Source organism: Corvus kubaryi, unplaced genomic scaffold, assembly GCF_017639235.1.
Source record: "Corvus kubaryi isolate FWS band 111438036 unplaced genomic scaffold, C.kubaryi_AGA036_p1.0 136, whole genome shotgun sequence".
Taxonomy (NCBI): Eukaryota; Metazoa; Chordata; class Aves; order Passeriformes; family Corvidae; genus Corvus; species Corvus kubaryi.
The window spans coordinates 9,031,465-9,054,414 of record NW_024580670.1 but is presented as its reverse complement, the minus strand read 5'-3'; the positions used below and the strand labels follow the sequence as shown (position 1 = coordinate 9,054,414).

Here is a 22,950-nt window from a genome sequence, read left to right as displayed (position 1 = left end):
GCACACCCCCCTGCGCAAGCACAAGAAGAAGGGGCGCCAGGCCCGCGCCGCCAACAAGCAGTCGCCCAGCCCCTCCGAGACCTCCCAGTCGCCCGGCCGAGAGGTGATGACCTACGCCCAGGCCCAGCGCATGGTGGAGGTGGACCTGCATGGCCGCGTCCACCGCATCAGCATCTTCGATAATCTCGACGTGGTGTCCGAGGACGAGGATGTTTCCGAGGAGGTGCCCGAGAATGGAAGCAATAAGGAGAACACGGAGACGCAGAGCGTCCCCCCCAAATCTGGGAAGCACAAGAACAAGGAGAAGCGCAAGGATTCCAACCACCATCACCACAACGCCTCGGCCAGCACTACCCCGAAGCTGCCCGAGGTGGTGTACCGAGAGCTGGAGCAGGACACCCCTGACGCCCCGCCTCGTCCCACCTCGTACTACAGGTATTGTCCGTGCCAGGGTGCAACGAGACTCCTAGGCTCATGCCCTGGGTTTGGAGGCGGAATTTGCCGCACTTTGTTCAAGTGGCTTGCCCGTGGCTCCTGGAAATGGCATCTGTCTGCCTCTCCCAGGAACAGAGCTGGCTGTTCCATAGCTTCAGGCTCCTGAGGCTCTGCCTGGTGTCACATCACAGTTCTGAGGGTTCTGTGCATCTACAGAGCTCTCAGTTGCTGCTTAGGTCATTGCCAGCAGTTTGACTGCTGTGCTCTTTCCTTGCTGGATCAGCACATAAAATTGAAACAAAACCCAAATGTGTCCTTTTGCCTCTCTTTCTGCTCTTTGGAGGTATGCCAGGATAGTTTCAGAGCCCTGCAGCACCAGTACCTGTAGGATCTGTCTGTGGGCGTAATTCTTAATGGTTATCCTACACTACTCTCTGAGAGATTTGGTGGGTGCAGTAGCCCCAATTAATACCTCAGGCAGGAATTAACAGAGCCCCCCTGGTTAATTAACCAGAATTAATGAAACATGGTGCCTTCATGCATGGTTGTCTTGTCTGTGAGGCTGCTGCCTCCAGAGCACTGGCACTTGCTGGCTGGCACATGCAGGCCCCCTCCTTGCACTGAAGAGTCTCCTTGCTCCTTAGACCAGTGTTGTTTTGTCTCCAAGCTGCTGCTGTGCCACTGTGCTAGTTAGGGTGCAGCAGCACCTCCCACTTCTGCACATTCCTGCCTTGTCCCTGTTTCTTTATTTTGACTTACTGCTGAAAATGCTGGAGCATTTGAACATTCCCTCAGCCACAGATCCTGGAGTTGAGGCTCAGCAGCTCCAACCATGTCAAACATGCCCTTACTTTCCCATGCTGTCCTTCCAGGTACATCGAGAAGTCAGCAGAGGAGCTGGATGAGGAGGTGGAGTACGACATGGATGAGGAGGATTACATCTGGCTGGACATCATGAATGAGAGGCGGAAGAACGAAGGCGTGAGCCCTATTCCCCAGGAGATCTTTGAGTACCTGATGGACCGGCTAGAGAAGGAGTCCTACTTTGAGAGCCACAACAAGGGGGACCCAAACGCCTTGGTGGATGAGGATGCCGTCTGCTGCATCTGCAACGATGGGGAGTGTCAGAACAGCAACGTCATCCTCTTCTGCGACATGTGCAACTTGGCTGTGCACCAGGAGTGCTATGGGGTGCCCTACATCCCTGAGGGACAGTGGCTCTGCAGACGGTGCCTGCAGTCACCCTCGCGCGCTGTGGACTGTGCCCTCTGTCCAAACAAGGGGGGGGCCTTCAAGCAGACGGACGATGGGCGCTGGGCACACGTGGTCTGTGCCCTCTGGATCCCGGAGGTGTGCTTTGCCAACACCGTCTTCCTAGAACCCATTGACAGCATCGAGCACATCCCGCCCGCACGCTGGAAGCTGACCTGTTACATTTGCAAGCAGCGCGGCTCTGGGGCTTGCATCCAGTGTCACAAAGCCAACTGCTACACCGCCTTCCATGTCACCTGTGCCCAGCAGGCCGGGCTGTACATGAAGATGGAGCCCGTCCGGGAGACGGGTGCCAATGGTACCTCCTTCAGTGTGCGCAAAACTGCCTACTGCGACATCCACACACCGCCAGGTTCCGTGCGCAGGCTTCCCGCCCTCTCCCACAGTGAGGGAGAAGAGGAGGATGAGGAGGAAGAGGAGGAGGGGAAGGGCTGGAGTTCTGAGAAAGTCAAAAAAGCAAAGGCCAAGTCTAGGATCAAGATGAAGAAGGCACGGAAGATCCTGGCAGAGAAACGAGCTGCAGCGCCTGTGGTTTCCGTGCCCTGCATCCCTCCCCACAGGTACGACCTGCCACCCTCCCTGGACTGGGGAGAAATTTCTCCTTTCCTCCATGCTTTGTGTCCTGCTTTCCATGTGGGCATTATCCTATTCCTCTCCGTTGCTTTTTGCACAGGTACTTCTCACTTTGTTGTCACAGAGGGCTATGGTGGTTTCCTCTGGGAGTCCTGCAAAGAGGCAGGGCCATGTGCTGCCCTTCAAAAGTTTCTGGGCCCTCAGCAGGGCAGGAAATAGCTGCTGTTAGTATAACAGTAGAAAATGAACTTGGCCGGATGCGTCAGGAAGCAGCTGGAGGTTCCCAGCACTACTTCCCTGTTGTGCTGACCTCAGGCACTGGAGTAAATGAGGCGGGAAGGAGGGAATTGCTCTCCTTTCTGCCGAGGTCTGTTCTCTCCTGAGGCTGTGTCAGGCTAAAGACAGAAGTATGGGAGCGATTCAGGCCTGGCAAACGGGCTAATCCCGGGTTATTTTGGCTCTGGAGTAGAGAGGTCTGGGGTTGGGATCCCTGTGCTCTGCTGAGCAGAGCTCATCCATCCCAGCAGCCACGTACCCCTTGCTGGGCTTCCTCAGTGTTCTCTGCCAGGCGCAGCAGCAGCTGCTCCTTCTCGGTGCTGCCTGTTGGAGCGGGGCTGGGCGGCCACGGGAGCTGAAAGCTGTCTGTGAGGAGGGGTGGCTGGAGAGCACCAGGACTCCTGCCTGCCAAGGAACACGGCGATCCTAAGGCTGACTCCCCAGCATGAGGCCTCACAAGGGGTTGTGTTTCTGTCACATTCCAAACCTGTGGTTTCATGGGAAGATGCAAACACCCTTTAGTTACAGGTGCAGCTGCTTTGTGCCTTGCTCTTGTTAGATTGTTGGGCTGGCATGCAAATCCCACAACAAGAGCACCTAAGAGCCTTGCCAGAATTTGTCAGTGTAGTTTATAAGTCTGGATGTCCTCAGCAGCGTGTAAAGGGCATAAGGGCATCCTAGGATGCTTTTGGATCTCATTGTCACTCTGCAGGGGTTGAAGCACAGGTTGGGCATGGAAGCATTTGCCTTTGTGGTGGTGAGCCACCAATCCTGAGCTGCTGAGCTCTCCTCCTTCCTGTGGCAGGAGCTGTGCTGGGGCTGTGACCATAGGACACTGTTAGGACCCTCAAGACTATCTCCTGTGCAGTTGGAAGGGAGCACATGGAAGCCACTACCCTCTGGGCAGCGTTCTGGTGACTTGGGGAGGCAGGTCTCTGCCACAAGGCTGCAGGCTTTTTGCCACAGTCTGTGTCCCAAACTTATGTTTTTGCTCACTCAGGGCTTGCTCCATAGCAAGAGCCTCTTTTCTTAATGTGTGGACGTGTTGGCAGGCAATTTGTAGGGTCTTGCTGCTGTCGTGCTCACAGCGAAACCCACACTGAGCTAGAAGCTGTTAACCTCTCCCCAGGCCTTCCTGTTGGGATTAATTATTCTTCAAGGGCTGTTGCCAGATTGCCACGTCTTCCTGTGGGAGCTGTGCTTGGCCAGTGATGGCACATGAAGCTGCTGTGCCCATCCTCTTCAGCTGAGACTGATGCAGGTTGGGTCATCCTCTGGGAAGAGCTGTCCCTGGGAGGTGGGGAGATGCTGAGGGTTTGTCCCTTTGGCTCTCTGCTAGCAGGGCATCTCTGTCCAACTCTACTGAGCAAGGCTAAACAGCCTCTCCAGACTATCTGTTGTTGTAGGAAGTAAGCAATCCCTTTTGTGATGTTTTGGGCTGTTTAGGATAGTCTTGGATGGGATCTCTGTTGTATTCATGCCTCCTGCTCCCTCCTCGTGCTTTGCCAGGGCTTGAGTTTCTCTGGTAACATTTGGCCAGACCCTCTGTCACAGCAAGTGGCCCTCAGCCCGGTAAATAATGGTTTTGGGGTAGTAGCACCTTAACACTCCTGGTCTCAGGGACCATGGGAGCTGTTAAAGGTCCAGCCCCCAGAGTGGCTGTCTTGCACCCCATCCTGCCCCAGGCTTTGCCCAAAAGTTGACAGGAAGTAGAAAGGACAAGTCTCTTATGGAGGGGCAAGGCTGCACATTTCCTGGCATCCTCTGTTGTGCTTACCCTTTGTGGCTTGGTGTTACAGAAAGTCCTGCCACGGAAAGGGTGCTCTCTGCCTGAGGAGCTTCTCAGCTCCTCTCGGGTGGCCTTGCTGCTACATGTCCCTAGCCAGGGCTTCTCCTACAGCAGCCAGACTTGTCTCATTGATGCACTCTGTGGTTCCTCTCCTTTCCTCAGGCTCAGTAAGATTACAAACCGTTTAACCATCCAGAGGAAGAGCCAGTTCATGCAGAGGCTGCACAGCTACTGGACTCTGAAGAGACAGTCCCGCAATGGTGTCCCCCTGCTCCGCCGCCTTCAGACACACTTGCAGTCACAGAGAAACTGCGACCAGGTAAGGTCTGCTTGTTGGGGGGCTGCAGGGAACCCTGGCTGTATGTGTGCTTCCTGTGCCTTTGGAGCTGTGGGCTTGGAGCCTTTGCTGCATGCGATGCCTCCAGGTGCAAGATGGGGATCAGGGGTATGAGCTTTCAGATGAGGAAAGGGCAGCCCCAGCTGCTTTTGCTGCTTCACCTTCTCCTCTGCTCTCAGTGTTCAGAGAATTGCCAGGCAACAACGGCACTGGCAGGCTGCCATGCTGAAGGTAGTTCCTTTCTTGTGCCTGCATTTAGCCAGTGGTGGTGGCAAACCTGTCAGAAATGGCTTTAGTATGAGGCCACTGTGTCAGGAAGTGCTCAGAGAGATGGCTGGGCATCTCCAGAAACAGTCTGGAACAAACCAAGGCCTCGCTTCCAGTTTGTGATACTGCTCCAGGAGTGCTCCCTCCGGGTGCTGCTTCCAGCCCACAGTCTGCCTCAGCCCACAGTCAGCACTTCACAGATGTGAAGTCTGGTGCCAGAGAGGAAGATTTTTCTTCTGGCTCCCCATCTGAGCTCTAAATCTTTCTTTCTGAGCCCTTTGATGACTGTGACTGGGCAGGGGTTTCTCCTGCCTTTGTCTACTCTTACTTATTTTTGCTGGAGAAGAGTTGAGACTGTTTCTGCTCAGTTTTGGCTATGGCAGGATAAAAGGTTTAATTTTTTTGGTGCTCCAGAAATGAAAGCAACCAGAGCTGGGATTCCCTTTTTGCCCTGTTGCACTTTGTCAGAGCTGTGAGCAGCAGCACCGACCTCTTGGGCAGCTACAGGCAGTCGGTCATGTTAGGAGGAGTATTTCCAGAGGCTCAGGATGTCCACCTCCTGACATCCTAAGGGCTTGGTGACCAAGGGGCAGGTATTTAGCTCTCACCAGAGGTCAGATTGGTCTTGAATCACCTGCCTAGGTTACAAGAAAAGAGCTGTGACCTTTGCTGGACCAGCTGGTCAGGCATGCTGGTTCCCTTTGCCAGGGAAGAGCCCCAGCACACAGTCAGGAAGGCAGAGATGGGAGCGCATCTTCTGTCAGCTCATGGCCTCTGATGTTCCCACAGAGAGACACTGAGGATAAGAACTGGGCCCTGAAGGAACAGCTGAAGTCATGGCAGCGCCTGCGCCATGACCTCGAGCGTGCACGCTTGCTGGTGGAGCTGATACGCAAGCGGGAGAAGCTCAAGAGAGAGACGGTAACGATTGCCCCTCCTTGGGGAGCCGCTGGGGTGGGCATCAGCAGGGGCTCCATAGAGTGCTGTAGGTGTGTCGGGTCCCCTTGTGCTGCGCCCTGCTCCAATGGCTCTGAGCAAAGATGGCTGCTCCATGAGGCGCAGGTGGGACGCAGAGGTGCCGGAGCTGGTGTTACACCTCTGCTCCCCAGAAACGGGGGTGAGGGGCAGTCACTGCCCCTGCAAGGAGAGGAGAGGGGTTGCTGTCCTGCAGGGCTGCTGCTCCCTGGGGACAGTCCCCACTGCCTGGCTGGGGCCAGGGGCTCAGCCCCCGCTCTGTTCCTTTGTTTCAGATCAAAGTGCAGCAGGTGGCACTGGAAATGCAGCTGACCCCCTTCCTCATCCTCCTCCGAAAGACGCTTGAGCAGCTGCAGGAGAAAGACACGGGCAACATCTTCAGTGAGCCGGTCCCTCTGTCTGAGGTAACAGAAATCTACGAAGTAAGAACCCCCTCCCCCAGATTTCTACTTCACTCGAACTTGTCCCTTGCTCCTGCCAAGGGCTGCCCAGGGTGTGCTCTGGTCCAGAAGATCCCTGAGCAGCTGCTGCTGGCTCACACATCCCAGCATCACTCACTCACTTGAGGGGGGTGGGCAGCAATGCCCCTCCTGGATAAGCCAAATGCAGAACAGCTGAGCTGGTGACAGCTGGGAGCACAGCACTTGGCCCTTCCTTTGCATGTGTTACTTGTGACATCCCAGGGTCTGTGAGCAGTTGGGGATTCCCACTGGGAAAGGCAAAGTGCCAGCCCTTAGCAGTTGGCATGCTCTTACCCGTCTTCTTCTGAAGGCCTCTGCTAGGTGACTGACTGAGCAGGGACACAGGGATGTCAGACTGCCACTGCTGCAGGTAGGAGAGAGAATTCCTGAGACTGTCATGGAGTCCCTGCCTGGGAATATGGGCAAAGTCCACATGGTCTCTGCAAGGTTCTGGCAGCAGGTCAGCATGGAGGCATCTTAGCAGATGGGGAGGAAGGCTGCACCATCTCACCTGCAGCCAGTGCTGCCACCTGGATGGCTCTGTTTTACCTTTCTGCACTCACCCTCACCCCTGGGGCTGCACTTGCAGCTCCCTCTCCAGGGAATAACCTGTGGCATACTGGATCCCAGCTGCCTGCAGGCAGAAGTTGAGGATAGGATGCTGGCGTGTGTGCTGGAGCTGTAAAATGCTTCGGAGCGCGTATCCGCTCTAGCAGGTTGAGCACAGCACATGGGCTTCCTAGTCCGGAGGCGTTGCTGTTCCTCAAGCTGCAAAAGCAGACGGCATTCCCCGATGTGCATTTGGGCAGAGCACAGGGAGCGATACCTGATTCCTCTAACAACTGTTTTCTTGGAGCAGGTACTGCTAACTGTGGCTCCTGGGCTCTTAGCTCTGGCTCTTTCCTCATGCAGGTCCCAGACTACCTGGATCACATCAAGAAGCCGATGGATTTTCAGACAATGAAACAAAATCTGGAAGCCTATCGCTATCTGAATTTTGATGACTTTGAGGAGGATTTCAACCTGATTATTAACAACTGTTTGAAATACAATGCCAAAGACACAATCTTCTACCGGGCAGCCATCCGTCTGCGGGAGCAGGGAGGTGCCGTGCTCCGGCAGGCTCGCCGGCAGGCAGAGAAGATGGGCATTGACTTTGAGACAGGCATGCACTTCCCCCACTGTGTAACAGTGGAAGAGGCTCAGATCCAAGACATTGATGATGGTGGGTACTCGTTCCCTGTCCTGGGGTACGAGGGCTACTCAGAGGTAAAGTCTGGGCAGAGTCAAGGCACCCAAGAGTCTGACCTGCCTCCTCTGGGAGGTTAAGTCTAATGCTGGGCTGTGTGTCCCCACTCCCTGGAGAGCTGCTGATTTTGTTAGCCAGGTACCTATCAGCCCCATTAGGTTGGTTCTAGGCAGTGATTTGTCTGTGTGTCCTTTCTTTCCTGTTGTGTCCTTGTTCCAGACAATGTGAATGCTGGTATTCTCCACACTGCTGATCAGCCTGCTTTCCCCAGTGGTCCCAACTGGCTGACTTCCCACAGGGGTCCTCCTCTTGGTCTTTTAAGATAACTTCCCTAAAGGGTTCACAGGTGTTTGATGCCATGTCAGCTCCTTCTTCCCTGCAGGGAACCTGGAGTGCCTCGTGCCCTTTCAGGTAGAGGAGCTCCAATGAGTTCCTGATTTCTTTCATGCATCTGCTCCTCTTTGTTTCCCCAGAAGATATGCGGCTGCTGCTCTCGGAGAATCAGAAGCACCTGCCCTTGGAGGAGCAGCTAAAGATCCTGCTGGAGCGGCTGGATGAGGTCAACGCTGGCAAGCAGAGCATAGGACGGTCCCGCCGGGCCAAGATGATCAAGAAGGAGATCACAGTCCTACGGCGGAAGCTCGCACACCCACGGGACCTGGGCCGGGATGGGCTGGAGCGGCACAGCTCCTCTGCCAGGGGAGTCCTGCAGTCCCACAACCCCTGTGAGAAGGACCTGCAGACGGACAGTGCTGCGGAGGAGAGCAGCAGCCAGGAGACTGGCAAAGGTAATGCTGTCTCCAGAACTGCCCGTCTGGGGAGCCATGGAGAGCTGCCTCTGGACAGGACTGGCTGGGGAGAGGCTGCCCTGACAGGTGCCTCCTGAGGCAGAAGGACTGTGTGGGCAGCTCTCCACACACACCTCGCTCTTCACGCCTCCATAGGAACGGGGCAGGTGGCCTCTTGTGGGACAGTCCCTTATTGTGCGTTCCCCTGCGGGGCTCCTCACTTCCTGTAGTGCCTCCGATAGGGGCAGATGCAGAGTATGATATCTGTGCTTCCCCAGGCTCCCTCCCAGCATGCTCACTGGATAGTTTGTGTAGTGAGCTGTCCCAGCCAAGCAGGGGGGATTGGATGAAGGAGTCTGGAACAGCCACAGCCTGGTGTGTGTTTGGCCCTGGGGAGGGTTGGTAGGTCACTGGTGTTCACAGCTGCGGTCAGCACTCACCTGGTGAACTCAATCTCCTTGTCAGTCGAGGAACTGGATGTTGTTCCAGAGACTGACAGTTCCAGCTGTGTGACGTGGGGCATGAGGTGGATTGTTTCCTCCTGCCAGGCCCTGCCAGCTCGGCCATGTTACCTGGTTTTTAGTGGCATTGTGGAGCAGGCTGCCTTCGGTTTTCCTTCCTGCCTGAGGGCATGGGAGGGAGTTGCAACAGCACTGACTGCTGAGCTCCAAACGTTTTCCCAGGGCTGAGAGTCAAACAGGCCATCTGCCAGCTCCCTGGATGGAGATGCTGAGCTGGGCTCTTGTGAGGAGCACAGCAAAAGCTTCAGGCAGAGCTGCTATGAGTTACTGGGGGTTTACCACCTCTGCATCCCAGTTCTGTCCCCTAATCACTGGGAAAAGCAGGTTCTTCTGCAGTCAGGGATGATCATCTGAAATAATGTTCCCAAGAAATGAAGCTGTTTCTTGACACTACTGCCATGCAGTCCCTGCCATCAGGGCTGCAGCTGACACCTCCTTTCTCTTCCAGGTCTAGGTCCCAATTCTTCTTCTACCCCAGCACATGAAGTTGGCAGGAGGACCTCTGTTCTCTTCTCCAAGAAGAACCCTAAAACTGCAGGCCCTCCAAAACGTCCAGGACGCCCCCCAAAGAATCGAGACAGCCAGATCACTCCTGGGCACGGGAACAGCCCCATTGGGCCCCCCCAACTGCCAATAATGGGGTCCTCCCAGCGGCAGAGGAAGAGAGGGCGAAGCCCACGCCCCAGCTCCAGCTCAGACAGTGACAGTGACAAGTCCACAGAGGACACCACCATGGGTGGGTGCAGCTGGGCAGCTGTGGCCCCACTGGCAGCGTGTGGCAGGCTCTGGTGCAGTGGTAATGCTCTTTGTTGGGGTGTTTTTCAGACCTGCCAGCCAACGGTTTCAGCAGTGGGAACCAGCCCGTGAAGAAGAGCTTCCTGGTGTACCGCAACGACTGCAATCTTCCCCGGAGCAGCTCCGACTCGGAGTCCAGCAGCAGCAGCAGCAGCAGTGCTGCCTCAGACCGCACCAGGTACTGTCCCTGGCCCAGCTCTGCTGATAACGGTGCTGCCCAGGCTGGTAGTGGGCAGCTCTCAGCCTTGAGTTGCTGGACGAGGTCTCTGGTGGTCCCTGTCTTGTTTCATCCTCCTGCAGCCGGGCTGCTAATCTCTAGAAATGTGTGGGGTTTGTGCCTTTTTTAATGTAAAACCTAAAGGTATGAGCGTGTGGCAAAGAGCTAATAGGAAGCATAAACTGGGGAATCCCCTCTTTGCACAGCAGCTGCTCTGTCATTGGTCCTTCCAGCAGCCAGCACTAGCAGGTTCCTGCCTATGCCTCTAATTTGGATCAGGGCACATCTTCTGGTCCTCCCAGGTGAAACTGGGTGAGGGTCTGGCTTGCACCCTGGCAATAGCACCATCCCACCTTTCTGCCTGGTACCCCTGCCAAGTCCTTCCCAGTGCTGAGGCCAGCAGTTGGAGACCACAAGCCCTGGTGTCGCACCAGCCTGGCCCTCTGGAAAGCAGTTTCTGGAAGCTTAACATGACTCCTGCTGATGGCTCTGCTCCCTGTCTCTGCAGCACAACGCCCTCCAAGCAGGGCAGAGGGAAACCCTCCTTTTCCCGAGTGAACTTCCCAGAGGACAGCAGTGAGGACACATCAGGGACGGAGAATGAGTCCTACTCCGTGGGCACGGGACGAGGTGTGGGGCACGGGAGTAAGTACTATGGCTGTGCAGCCTTGTGCCTGTCTGGCACCATCACCTGGGGGGACACAGCTGACTCCCCTCTCCTCCTGTACAGTGGTGCGTAAGGGTATGGGGCGTGGCACGGGGTGGCTGTCTGAGGATGAGGATTCCTCCCTGGATGCCCTGGACCTGGTGTGGGCCAAGTGCCGGGGTTACCCCTCCTACCCAGCGTTGGTGAGTACTGCCCATCATCGGGGCCTCTGAAATCCATGTCCCCTCCCTGGAGACTGGCTCTTGGGGTCCCTGTTCTCCTCTCAGCCCTCCCCTGCTCTTTTGGCAGATCATTGACCCCAAGATGCCGCGGGAAGGCATGTTCCACCATGGCGTCCCCATCCCCGTGCCCCCCTTGGAGGTGCTGAAGCTGGGGGAGCAGATGACTCAGGAAGCACGCGAGCACCTCTACCTTGTCCTGTTCTTCGACAACAAGCGCACTTGGTAAGGCCAGCTTGCCGAGGGCTTTGGGGGGGGGGTCCCTGGAGACGATTGTAACCCTCAAATGAGGTGGCCCCCTGCTCTCTGCAGGCAGTGGTTGCCCCGGACAAAGCTGGTGCCTCTGGGGGTGAACCAGGACCTGGACAAAGAGAAGATGCTGGAGGGCCGCAAGTCCAACATCCGGAAGTCGGTGCAGATCGCCTACCACCGCGCCATGCAGCACCGCAACAAGGTGCAGGGCGAGCAGAGCAGCGACTCCAGTGAGAGCGACTGAGCCGGTGCCCGCCAGCCGCTCCCCTGCCGAATCTCAGGGCAAACGGGGCTCGGTGACCCCCCACCCCGTGCAGCTGGCCTGCACCCACGGGGGGCCAGGGGACCGGGAGGGGTGGGGCCGGTCCCCCGTGCCCCCCCCACTCTCCCATTCCCGGTGCCCGCTCCCCCCCCCAGCCTGCCGCTCCCCGGGATGCTGTTCTGGCCGCCGCCGTGCCCCAGGGCGGCCCCCCGCGCCCCGCACTCCCGTGCTGCCCCCCCCCCCCCGGGCCCAGCCCCTGGCCGGCCCCGCGCTCGGACGTTGTTTGTATTTATTTTGAAGGAAGAAAAATCTATTGATTCTTAGAAAATAAACCTCCGCTGCGGAGCCGCGGCCGCTGCGGGCGGGGAGGGAGCGGGAGCGGGGCGGACACGCGTGGCGGCGCTGGCCGCGCTTCCGGCTGCGAGCGGAAGCTGGGGTGGGGAGCGGCGGGGCCGGGGGTGGGGGCACGGGCTGGGGTGCTGTGGGGAGGTGTGGGGCCGGGCCGGGGCTGTGGGGCAGCCGGGGCATAGCACCGGGCGGTGCCCTGACTCCGCCGCCCTCGCGGGCAGGGGCGCGCAGTCGCTCCCCGACCCCCATGAAGCTGCGGGACGCCCCGTCCGCCTGCCCGTCCCTGTGGCGCTGCCTGCCGTGCCCACCGGCCGAGCTGCGCCTGGACCTGGTGCTCTCCTCGGGACAGAGCTTCCGGTGAGCCAGCCAGGGGTCTCGGGCATCCCCCGGCCCTGCCCGGCGCGTCCGAGCCGGCCGCGATCCCCCCGTGTGCGGCAGGTGGTGGGAGAGCAGCCCGGGGGCCTGGACGGGTGTGCTGGGGGGGCGCGTCTGGACACTGCGGCAGGACGGGGACCGGCTCTGGTATACGGTGTACGGCGAGGAGGATGAGCACGAGGAGGAGCAGCAGGGTGGGTGTCCCGCCAAAGCAGCGAAGCTGGACGCCGCAGAGACGGACCGGATCCTGCGCGACTACTTCCAGCTGGACGTGGGGCTGTCGGCCCTGTACCGTGCCTGGGGGGCGGCCGATCCCCTGTTCCGCAAGGTGGCCAATGACTTCCCAGGTGAGGCGGCCCCACGGAGGTACACGGGATGGCCGTAGCACCTGCCCGGCGTTTCCTCACTGCATCCTCCCTGCAGGGGTGCGGGTGCTGCGGCAGGACCCCGTCGAGTGCCTCTTCTCCTTCATCTGCACCTCCAACAACCACATTTTCCGCATCACTGCCATGATCGAGCGCCTCTGCCAGGCCTTCGGCCGCCGCCTCTGCTGCCTCGATTCCCGACCCTTCCACGCCTTCCCATCCCTCTCGGCACTCACAGGTCCACCACCACCCCGTTGCTGCTGCTGTCATCTTGCCATGGCCTCGCCTGCGTGCACTCACGTCCCTCTGCTGTGCCCCCGCAGGCGCTGATGCCGAGGCCCGGCTGCGGGCGCTGGGCTTTGGGTACCGGGCCAAGTTCGTCAGCGGGAGTGCACGGGCCATCGCCGAAGGACTCGGCACCGAGGGGCTGTGCCAGCTCCGCACCGAGCCCTATGCCGAGGCCCGGAGGGTGCTGTGTGCCCTGCCTGGTGTAGGTGCCAAGGTGGGTGCCAGGATGAGGGTGGGACAGGGAGCAGAGACCAGCACTGGGGGCTGACTGGGTACTGCTGGTGGCAGGTGGCCGACTGTGTCTGCCTGTTGTCCCTGGACAAGGCGGAGGCGGTGCCGGTGGACACCCATGTCTGGCACATTGCGCGGCAGCGCTATGGCGTGGCACTGGGCGGCAAGAGCCTGACCCCCCGGGCCTACCAGGAGATAGGTGAGGGCAGGGCTGGACTCTGACATGGGACCCTCAGGGGTGGTGGATGGTGCCAGTGTCCCCCACACTGGTGTTCACCTCTCCCCGCAGGTGACTTCTTCCGGGGCCTGTGGGGCCCTCGTGCCGGCTGGGCACAGGCAGTGAGTACCCCCCCTTCCTGGCACCCTTGCCCCCCACCCCAGCCATGCCCACCCCATCATCTCTCCCCACTCCAGGTCCTGTTCTGTGCCGATCTCCACAAGGGCCAAAACCAGCCAGCAGCCAGCATCGGGCCTGGGAGAGCTGACGCTGGGAGAGCTATGGGGATGGGCCCCTCTAGGGACACTCCAGGAGGAACAGTGACTTGAGTGGGACATGGCACCTCCTGCCAGCCTGGGATAGAAGGGTGTGGGCAGCTGCCTGTTGCCTGCCCACTGTGTGCATGGGGGAAGCTGCTGCCCTGGGCAGTGAGGCTGGGTGGGTCAGGGCTGTGTCCAGCTCCCTCAGTGCAGAGCTGAGCCAAGCACCTTTGGCCTCTTGCCTTTATTACAAGCAATAAAATAGAAACATCCATTTGGAAAATTGTCCTTGAACATGCTGGGGTTGGGGGTGTGGGACAGTGCCAGGCCAGGTGTGGAGGGAGGGAGGGGGTGTGGGAAGGGGCCCAGGACACAGCCCCAAGCTGGGGGGCTCTGTGGGGTACTCGTGCCCCAATGCAGAACTCTGCTGTGAGGCTGCAGTGAGGGGTAGCCCCGCATACCCAGGGCAAGCCGAGCACGGTGCCTCCACACTGTCTCCCCTGGTCCTGCACTGCAGAGCCCCCCACCCCACACAGGGCCCGTGGCGGGCTGGACCCCCCTGGGCCCCCTTGGATGCAGCTACATGGGGCCATGCTCAGTCTGGTGGGAGATGCTGAGCTCTGCCTGTGGGTGGGCGCCCACACTCTGACCCTGCAGGGAGGAGCAGGGTGAGATCCTGGTGGCAGCCCCGAGGGGTGTGGGATGGGGATAGGGGGCTCAGAGCTCACCATTGCTGGTCCCCCTGACCAGCCGCTCTCCAGGGCTGGTGGGAGTCATCTGCCCAGGGACGTCCTGGCTGTTTCCCAGCTGCAGCTTTCTCATGTGTCTCACCACCGCTGTGGCGTTGAAAGCTTGCTACCAACCCCACAGTGTCTGTCAGGGGTGCCTGAGGGGCTGCTGCACCCCCTAACACCCGCCAGCACCCCACACTCACCTTCCACTTGCTCTTTGCGAAGTTCTTCTTGATCTGTTCACTCACTGACTGGTGGATATTCTTGTCCAGGGCTGTGTCCCCGGCAATCCTGGAGCAAGACAGGGGTCAGCAGGGGCCTCCCTACCCCATGACTGCTGTGGGCTGAGCTGGAGACAGGGACAGACAGTGAAAGGTCTCCCCCTTACCAGGGATGCTGCAGGGCTTGCTCACAGGTGAAGCGCTTGCCAGGGTCCTTCTCCATTAGGTGCTGGATAAAGTCCTTGGCTGGGACAGAGCATGGAGCAGCTCTGAGTGCCTGTGTCCACCATTCCTCCGGGTACTGTGAAGCTGTGCCAGGCTCACAGGCCCCACTGCCCTGGTGGTTCCAGCTCACCTGAGTCTGAGATATCATCCCAATAGGGTGAGTCGAACTCGTACTCAGCCCGCAGGATCTGCTCAAAGAGCTTGGCATCGTTCTCATCATAGAAAGGGGGGTAGCCGCAGAGCCTAGGGGGCAGTGGGGAGGGGGCTGCTGGTCCCATGCAGCCCCAAGGTGCCAGGCCCCCAGGAGGGGAAGAGAGTGGGAGGGGGGATACATACAGGATGTAGGCGATGACTCCAATGGACCAGCAATCCACTGCTTTGCTGTAGGGCTTCTGTGCCAGCACCTCAGGGGCTGGAGGGGATGGCAGCGGTGAGGGGGGACCCCAACCTGTGGGGGGACCCCAACCCCACACCTAGGATGGTGGCAGCCCATGGCAGGCACTCACCCACATAGCCAGGGGTGCCACAGGCTGTGGACATGACACTGCCACAGCCCTCGATCTTCGACAGCCCAAAGTCACTGATCATGATCTTGGAGTCCTCATCCATGCTGTAATAGAGCAGGTTCTCGGGCTGCGAGGAGAGGAGGGTACAGGGAGGGGTGACTGGGGTCTCCTCCTGCCGCCACCACCATGTGCTGTGTGTGTCCCCCCTCAACTGCTCACCTTCAGGTCACGGTGGACGATACCCATGTCATGCAGGTATTTGACAGCATCGAGGATCTGCCGGATCAGGGTGCTGGCATCCCGCTCGGTGTAGAAGCCCTTCTCCACAATGCGATCAAAGAGTTCCCCCCCGGAGACCCTGCGGGGATGGGCAGCACCCGTCAGCATGCCCCCCCCAGCCCCTCTGGAGCCCCCCAATGTCACTCACAGCTGCATGATGAGGTAGAGGTGGGTGCCACTCTCGTAGATGTCATCCAAGGCCACGATATTGGGGTGCTTGATTCTGCAGGGGGAGGCACAGGGGGGTGAGAGGGCACCCAGCTGCCCCCACCTCAGCCCCCATGGGACAGGGAGCAGCCAGGCTCTGCACCGCAGGTCATCACACACCACTGGCTATTTTGGGCACTGGCAATAACATGCGGCAATGAGTGCTGGCAGTGGGGGGCTGTGCCAGATGTGGGGGGGCACAGAGTGGGACCCCCACCCTGGTGCTGGGACAGCCCCTACTTGTGGAGGACGGCAATCTCATTCTCAATGCTGGTCTCCTTTCCCTCCAGTGCCTTCTTGGCAATGCACTTGATGGCCACGAGCTTCCGCGTCGCCTTCTCCTCTGCCAGGACCACCTCGGAGAAGGCACCCCTGGGGGGGGTGAGGGATGAGCAGGGCAAGGGGGCCACCAGCTGGAGCTGCCAATGCCACCCTGCCATGATTGTCATGGCGACAGGCAGAAAGTCCAGCTATTTATAGGAGAAAAGCAAGCAGGAGCAGCCCGCAGGGATGGCCGAACATGGACCCTGCCAGCAATAGGATGCCTGGCACCCTCCGCCCTCCCTGTGTGGCTGCACCATCCCCATATCAGGCAGGATAAGGCTGTGGTGTTGCTGAGGTCGAGCTATGCTGGGGCTGAGCCCCCGTGTGGGCTGTGGCAGCCCTGTGCTGTGCCATGCTGTAGCACCCAGGGCCACCCAGGAGCCAGCCAGAGCTGTTGGCAGTGCCCAGGTGGGGAAATGACAGAGTGACAGGCAGTGTGTTTGCGCTGCGCTGGGCCCTAAGCCTCAACATAATTAACCTGCTAATCTAGCCTAAGAGCCTTACGGTGCCGTGGGCACCGCTGGGAACCCCTCTGCCAGCCAGAGGACCACCCCCAGGCACCCTCAAGCACGGCACCGGGAACCAGCCAGCACCAGAGGGAGGTGGCACCTGTGCCCCACAGCATGTCCCCTCATATGCCAGTCCCACCCTGGGCCAGGATTTGAGCTGGTTCCATATGGCAGGGTGGGCAAAGCCTGAGGGGCCAGACCCATCACCACGAGTGGGTTGTCACTGGTGTGCCACCCCAGTCTGCAACTCACGTGCCCAGGACATCTCGGAAATCATAGATCCTCTGAATATCCTCGGTCCTCTTCTTCCAGCTGAGCCCATCCTGCCCCAGCGGCATGGTGCCCTATGGGGCCACCCACTCCCACCTGTGACACAAGTGGGGACAGCTTGCCAGCGTGCTGGGATGGCATGGGGACACACGGGATGACAGGGTGCTATGGGGAGGTAGTTGTCATCCTGGGGTGATGGGAACAAGCTGTGTCGACGCAGGAGTTTTGGCGTAGGTTGCCCCACTGGGGAAACATGCTGGGACCCTCCCGATGCCCGCCCATGGGGCGGGTGCGGGGCGGGCAGGCAGCGGGAGGGCCCCAGACACAGGCGTGGGTGCACGGGGGAATCCCCACCGCCATTCCCCACGCCCGCCAGCTGGCACAGCCGCGCCGGGAGGGACACGCGTGGGAGCAGAGCTGCGTGGCGCGGGTGATGCGCGGCTCCGCCGCCGCTACTCGGTGTCACGCGTGGGCACGGTCTCCGCGCGTGGGCACGCCGCCCCCGCCCCGCCCCGCCCTTACCGACGGCCCCGGCCCCGGGCCCAGCGGCGGAGCAGCGGCGACTCCTCCCGGCGCGGCGCCGCCGGACAGCGCTGACGTCACGGCGGGGGGCGGGCAGCGCGCGGCGCCGCCAATGGGAGGGGGCGGCTCGGCCGCGGTGGGAAGGAGGGGGACACGCGTGACCGCGGGCGCGCGTGGACACGCGGGAAAGGCGCGGAGAGGGCGACACGCGCGGCGCGGCCACACCCACACGCTCCCCCCGCGCGCCTGTTGCGGGGATGCGAGGGCGTTCCTTGGGTAGATGCCGGACAGACCCAGCCCCGCCACTCTTCGCCCTCCTCCCCAGACTGAGCCCAGCACCAGCAGGACCCACCCCCACAGCCGGGCAGGGCCGTCCCCATGATGTCCCCACACCATCACCTCCACACGGCTACCTTTATTGCCCGTGCTCGCGGCAATAGAAACCACCGGTACATGGAGAGCTCGGCCACGCACCCACCGGGCCTCCCACCCCTCCAGCCCCTTCTCCTCCCCACTCCCCCCAGTCCACCCGTGGGGTCTGGGATCTCCCCCTGCCCCACATCACAGAGAGGGACAGGGGATCGTGGGAACTGCACCGCCACAGCCACCACATCTGGCCCCTGCAGTGACCTGGCTGATGTCACCCGAGTAACGGGGAGCGCGGGGGAGACATGGGAGTGGAAGCCACCAGCCGGGGTCGGGGTGTTCATGGGAGGGACCTCTGCAACTCCACGGGGTGCCCAGCTTGGGTCAGTGACAGCCCCGCACAGGGAGGGGACAGCAGCTGGGCTCCTTCACCTGAGTGGGGAGGCCGAGCAAACTCAGGGCATGGGGGAGGCTGTGCCAGTTCCACCCAGTGGTGGCTGGGCTCAGGCAGGGCAGCCCCCTGCAGGTGAGGTCCACACCGAGTGGGGGGTCCTTGGTCCCCGCTACCCATCCAGCAGCTTGAGGATGCTCTCCCGCTCCTTCAAGGTCTTCCAGGCCTGGTCCTTCTCCTTTTTGGTGGGTGTGCGCTTCTTCTGCCGGGCAGCCATGATCTTGCGGAATGCGTCCATCACCTCGTTGTCAGCCATGCGGACACGCTGCCGCAGCTCCTGCCGGTGCAGCTCCTCCTTGGCCAGCCTGGGGGGCACAGGGGGGTGTGAGGCCCTGCTGGGCAGCCCCCTGCCTGCACCCGTCCCTGCCCGCTCGCTCTTACCGCAGCAGCTCGTGCTTCTTGGTGCGGTTGTGGGCGCTGAGCGCCTTCAGCTCTGCCTGCCTCTTGCGCAGCTCAGCCAACACCTCGTCCTCCGAGTCCTCGGCCGGACGGTCCTCTGACTCCAGCAGGCCCTGGGCCACCAACTCCTCCTTGATCCGCCCCTCCAGTGACTTGGTGTGGGGGACACTGCCAGGGTGGAGAGTGGCTGCTGCCCACCACACGCCCTTTGCTCCCTGTGACTCACAGTGGCAGGGAGCCAGCAGCGTGCTCGGTGCACCCACGGGCAGTGCTGAGCTCCGGGCTCGCCTGAGCTGCTCACCTGAAGGGCTTGTTCTGGCTGCGGGGAGATGTGCCAGCACCGTCAGCTCCTGAGTCCTTGCCAGTGATCTCAGGGATCGGGGAGTCCTCAACAGGGGATATGATGTTCTCCTAGCAAAGGAGCACAAGGGAAGGGTTACAGTGCTGGGTCTTGGCAGCAATGGCCCACAGTGCCAGGCCATTATGGCATGGCCCCATCGGAGCCCCTCACCTCCACAAGGGCCTGCAGGAGACGCTGTGTCAGGGGACCAAAGGGACACCCGTCCTCTGGCTGCTCGTGCTGGGCTTCTGACTTCTTCAGGAGGGCATCAACGTCTGGGAGGAAAAAAGCAACCCCAAAGGCACAGAGGTGAGCAGTGGGGCAGGGCAGTCTCAGACTTTCTTGGGCCTGGCTCCACTGGGCACAAGCACTCCCAGCCCCTCTGGGCAAAGGCAGGGGTGGGATGGAGGCACCTTTAGTGTCCAGCTCAGTCAGCGGCCCCAGGACACCCTTCTTCTTGTCGGCAGCAGCTGCTGCCCGGGCTCCATCCTTCTGCTCCTCCAGCAGGTCCTCTTGTGCCCAGCGCTGGGAGTAATGCTTCCCCAGCGGTGGAATCTGCAAGAGCAAGGCTCAGCACAGTTCCTGGAGCCTCTGCCTTGCCTTCCACCTCCCCAGTGCCATGGCAACATCCCAGGCATGAATGCTCATTGTGAAGTGCCAGAGAGGATAGGGAGAGAGGACAGAGGAAGGGGCTCAGGAGCTTTTCACCTTGTAATGTTCAGCCTCATCCTCCGGTGGCTTGAGCAGCTCCTCCAGGACTCTGACCTCCTCATTGGTGAGATCGGCGCAGTACGGCTCCACCGATGCCCAGAACCTGTGAAGACAGATGAACTGTGAGGGGGAGCTGCAGGGGAGCACGTGGAAGGTGACACATGTCCCCTTTCCCCCTGTGGCACCTCTTCTCTCGGGCTAGAAGCAGCCCTTGTGCCAGGTGCTCCAAGGAAGGACAAAGATGATCCCAACGCCCCCCAACACCCACACACCTGTTTGGAGCATCATTTTTGGGGATGCGGGGCACATCAATGGGATCATCCTGGAACTCATATTCCTGGATCTTGGGCTGCAGGTTCTTGGACTTGGGCCTGCCAGGCCCAGGCCCAGTCCCATGGCCCCCTTTGCCCTCCAGCTTCTGCTTCTTTGGCTTCCCATGTTTGACAGATGTGCCCACATCGTGGTCCTTGCTCAGCTTCAGGAACCGCCGGTCGCCCTTCTTATCCTGCCAGTCCGTCAGGATCTGGAAGAGAGTGATGCCTCATAAGGTCCTGTGCCCAGTGCTGGGCAGGGGCAGGCCAGAGGCAGCCCCTTGGTAGGAAGGAGCCAGACAGAGAGCCTGTCCCTGACCCAACGTGGTCCCAGCACCTGCGTCTCGGCCTCCAGGACGCGGAGGCGGCGGCTGGCAGAAGACAGCAGCGTCTCCAGTTCCAGCTGCAGCGTGTCCAGCTCCTCGATGCCGATGCCATCGTCCTCCGAGCGGGCCAGCACGGCCGTGTACCGGGGGCACACCTTCACGTGGTCCACCGACTTGAAGTCATGGAACTGCAGCGGGCAGTCCTTCAGCTCGCTCATGGCGGTGGGGACCGGGCACCGAGTGGGCTCTGGGGGACCGACGGGCGCACGGGGGAGCCGGGGACAGGGGAAGTCGGGAGGGAAGGGAGTGGAGTGGGGAGCTACGGAGGGTGGCGGGGCATCGGGGCTCTGTGGAACCCGGGGTGGGAGATCACCGGAGCGCTGAGGGAAACGTGGGGAGAATCACAGGGGCGCTGAGGGAACAAGGCGGGGGGGATCACCGGGGCGCCGAGGAACCCGGCGGGGGGATCACCGAGGGGAACCGGAGGGAGATCACCGGGGCGCTGCGGGGACCCGGGGGGGATCACGGGTCGCTGCGGGGACGAGGCGGGGCCGGCCCCGGGGCGCAGCGGAGGCCGCGGGGCCGGGTCTGGGCCGGGCGCCCCTTCCGGCCCCGCGGGGGCCCCGCCTCCCCCTTCCCATTGGCCGCGCCGCGCCCCGCGCCGCCGCTCATTGGCCCAGCCCGCCCTCCATCTCCCTTCCCTAATATGGAAGCGCTGACAGGCGCCTACCAAGCGCGGCAGGCCGCGGGGGGAGCTGCGCGAACTCTCGCCGCCGCCACCCGGCTCCGTGCCGCGGGGGGGCCGGGCCGCAGGGGGGGGGCCTTCCGCCGCCCCCCCCCCCCCCCCCGCCGCAGTGGGAGGTGCCGCGCATCCCGGAAGAGGTGATCAGCCACTTCCGCCTGCCGGGACCGGAGCGCCGCCGCCACCATGGTAGGGCGGGGGGCGCCCGGTGAGGGGCGGTGGCAGCGGGGAGGCTGGGGAGGGTCGGAACCGGGACCAGCGGAGTGGGCCGAGCTGGGGGGGCTGCGGGCTGCTGGTCGGGGGCTGGGGCAGGGGGCGAGGCCCGAGCCCCGGGCTCCGGTCGGGGGTCTGACGCCGCCGCCGTGTCCCCGCAGACTGCCACGCTGCGCCCGTACCTGAACGCGGTGCGCGCCACGCTGCAGGCCGCGCTGTGCCTGGAGAACTTCTCCTCGCAGGTGGTGGAGCGGCACAACAAACCCGAGGTGGAAGTCAGGTACGGGGGCGGGAGGGGACCAGGGGAACCCTGCGGAGTCCTGGCTGCCCGCCCTGGGGGCCGCTGGCCCGTTCCTGCCTTTCGCTGGGCACCCCGCTAGCCCTTAGGCACGGGGTCGGTGCCGGCAGGGAGCAGGGGACGTGCGGGGAGGAGGAAGGGGATGTAGCTTGGGACCGAGGGAGTGTCTGCCCCGAGGAGTAACATCTTCGGAAGGCGGGAGCATCCTGTAGCAAGGTCCCCACATCCCCGTGATCCCTGCGGCTCCCCTTCCCTGTTTCCCACCGGTAAATGCTTCCCTCTGAGTCACTCCTGCCCTCTCTCTGTCCACAGGAGCAGCAAAGAGCTGCTATTGCAGCCGGTGATCATCAGCAGGAACGAGAAGGAGAAGGTCCTCATTGAGGGCTCCATTAACTCTGTGCGCGTCAGCATCGCAGTGAAGCAGGTGAGGGGGGGTTTGGGCAGGGGCCTGGCAGCTCAGCCTGTGGGGAAGCCTCACTTCCCTTTTCTCTCTCCAGGCTGACGAGATTGAGAAGATCTTGTGCCACAAATTTATGCGCTTCATGATGATGAGGGCTGAGAACTTCTTTATCCTGCGCAGGAAGCCCGTGGAGGTGAGATGACAGGGAGGGGACAAAGCAACTCCTGACTCTGCTCCTGGCACTGGGAGGATGTCCAGTGTAGAACTGGGATGTGAGGTTGCATGGGCAGTGGTTTGGGTGCTAAACCCTAAGGTGTTTCTCTCTTGGGCAGGGCTATGACATCAGCTTCTTGATCACGAACTTCCACACGGAGCAGATGTACAAGCACAAGCTGGTGGACTTTGTCATCCATTTCATGGAGGAGATTGACAAGGAAATCAGTGAGATGAAGCTCTCTGTCAATGCCAGGGCTCGCATCGTGGCAGAGGAGTTCCTTAAGAATGTGAGACTCTGAAATGGGAGGAGGGGTCTCTGATTCTGGGAGTGGGGTGTTGGGCTCAAAGCCAGTGTGGCCCTTGTGCCCAGAGCCCCCCTGTCCCATTAGTGAGGACAGGGTGACATCCCACCCAATGAACCTCTTGGAGACAGGGAGGAGAAGATGCCAAAGGTCCTTGTATCCCCTTGCTCATGAAGTGCCACCTTTTAAGACCCCCAGAGCTTGCTCAGTGGCAGCAGCAGCCTTGGGGGATGAGACCCTTTTGGTGGGTGCCGAGATGGTCGTGCAGTGCATGGGGGAGGCAGCAGGAGAAGCTGAGCATGGATCCCTGTGAGCAGTGGCCACCCTCAGCCTCCGTTCTGGGTGCCAGGACAGTGGTGAGGGCTTTCAGAGCACTGCAAGCAGGGACTAACAGCTGTGTGTTTTCTCTCCAGTTTTAGGCCGTGGTGCAGGACCCCGTGGCTCCCCTGTGCTTGTGCCTGCTGGGCACTGTGCCTGTGCCTGCTCCCGTTCCTCGAGGACCACCGGGCGGGGCCGGGCCCTGCCTGCCCCTCTCTGGGCCGGGCGGGAGCAGCCCCCGCTTGCAGCAGCATGGCCCCGGCTGCTGCCCCTGTCTCGTCTTGTTTTTTAAATGGTCTTGTTTGCTGTATCCACTGCCTCAGTT

At 60.9% G+C, this 22,950-nt stretch overlaps 5 protein-coding genes across 9 annotated transcripts; 3 read left to right on the top strand and 2 right to left on the bottom strand.

Moving 5' to 3' along the window:
- Position 1: 1 nt before the first annotated feature.
- BRPF1 (bromodomain and PHD finger containing 1) lies at positions 2–11,699 on the top strand (the record flags this gene model as incomplete). Its single annotated transcript, XM_042053873.1, has 13 exons — positions 2–435; positions 1,308–2,267; positions 4,508–4,664; positions 5,739–5,870; positions 6,200–6,346; positions 7,298–7,610; positions 8,108–8,422; positions 9,392–9,679; positions 9,769–9,916; positions 10,464–10,600; positions 10,686–10,804; positions 10,911–11,065; positions 11,153–11,699. Coding segments are annotated over 13 exons (3,489 nt in total), but the record flags the coding sequence as incomplete, so codon positions are not given.
- Positions 11,700–11,838: 139 nt separating this feature from the next.
- On the top strand, positions 11,839–13,721 carry OGG1 (8-oxoguanine DNA glycosylase). 4 transcript variants are annotated; one of them, XM_042016186.1, is made up of 7 exons: positions 11,842–12,059; positions 12,141–12,424; positions 12,501–12,680; positions 12,766–12,944; positions 13,019–13,160; positions 13,251–13,300; positions 13,376–13,721. In XM_042016186.1, the coding sequence occupies exons 1-7, from the start codon at positions 11,950–11,952 to the stop codon at positions 13,505–13,507; spliced, it is 1,077 nt and encodes a 358-aa protein (XP_041872120.1). In that variant the 5' UTR covers positions 11,842–11,949; the 3' UTR covers positions 13,508–13,721. The 4 variants fall into 4 exon arrangements, with proteins under 4 accessions (XP_041872108.1, XP_041872131.1, XP_041872100.1 ...); XM_042016174.1 differs by having other exon boundaries at positions 11,839–12,059; positions 13,055–13,160; positions 13,251–13,721; XM_042016197.1 differs by lacking the exon at positions 13,251–13,300 and having other exon boundaries at positions 11,840–12,059.
- On the bottom strand, positions 13,665–17,337 carry CAMK1 (calcium/calmodulin dependent protein kinase I). Of its 2 annotated transcripts, XM_042016211.1 has the most exons (12): positions 17,233–17,337; positions 16,693–16,806; positions 15,848–15,979; positions 15,549–15,623; positions 15,341–15,479; positions 15,122–15,248; positions 14,952–15,027; positions 14,746–14,858; positions 14,558–14,636; positions 14,373–14,460; positions 14,167–14,293; positions 13,665–14,089 (listed from the first exon to the last, which is right to left on the bottom strand). In XM_042016211.1, exons 2-12 carry the CDS (start codon positions 16,776–16,778, stop codon positions 14,034–14,036), a joined length of 1,098 nt encoding a protein of 365 aa, XP_041872145.1. In that variant the 5' UTR covers positions 16,779–16,806; positions 17,233–17,337; the 3' UTR covers positions 13,665–14,033. The 2 variants fall into 2 exon arrangements, with proteins under 2 accessions (XP_041872145.1, XP_041872155.1); XM_042016221.1 differs by lacking the exon at positions 15,848–15,979.
- Positions 17,338–17,627: 290 nt separating this feature from the next.
- TADA3 (transcriptional adaptor 3) lies at positions 17,628–20,734 on the bottom strand. The gene is made up of 8 exons (XM_042016152.1): positions 20,148–20,734; positions 19,772–20,022; positions 19,497–19,602; positions 19,202–19,343; positions 18,960–19,063; positions 18,750–18,859; positions 18,431–18,616; positions 17,628–18,354 (listed from the first exon to the last, which is right to left on the bottom strand). The coding sequence occupies exons 1-8, from the start codon at positions 20,352–20,354 to the stop codon at positions 18,162–18,164; spliced, it is 1,299 nt and encodes a 432-aa protein (XP_041872086.1). The 5' UTR covers positions 20,355–20,734; the 3' UTR covers positions 17,628–18,161.
- A 176-nt stretch (positions 20,735–20,910) lies between these two features.
- ARPC4 (actin related protein 2/3 complex subunit 4) lies at positions 20,911–22,935 on the top strand. The gene is made up of 6 exons (XM_042016272.1): positions 20,911–21,067; positions 21,253–21,371; positions 21,702–21,813; positions 21,887–21,982; positions 22,122–22,292; positions 22,721–22,935. Exons 1-6 carry the CDS (start codon positions 21,065–21,067, stop codon positions 22,724–22,726), a joined length of 507 nt encoding a protein of 168 aa, XP_041872206.1. The 5' UTR covers positions 20,911–21,064; the 3' UTR covers positions 22,727–22,935.
- Positions 22,936–22,950: the final 15 nt, after the last annotated feature.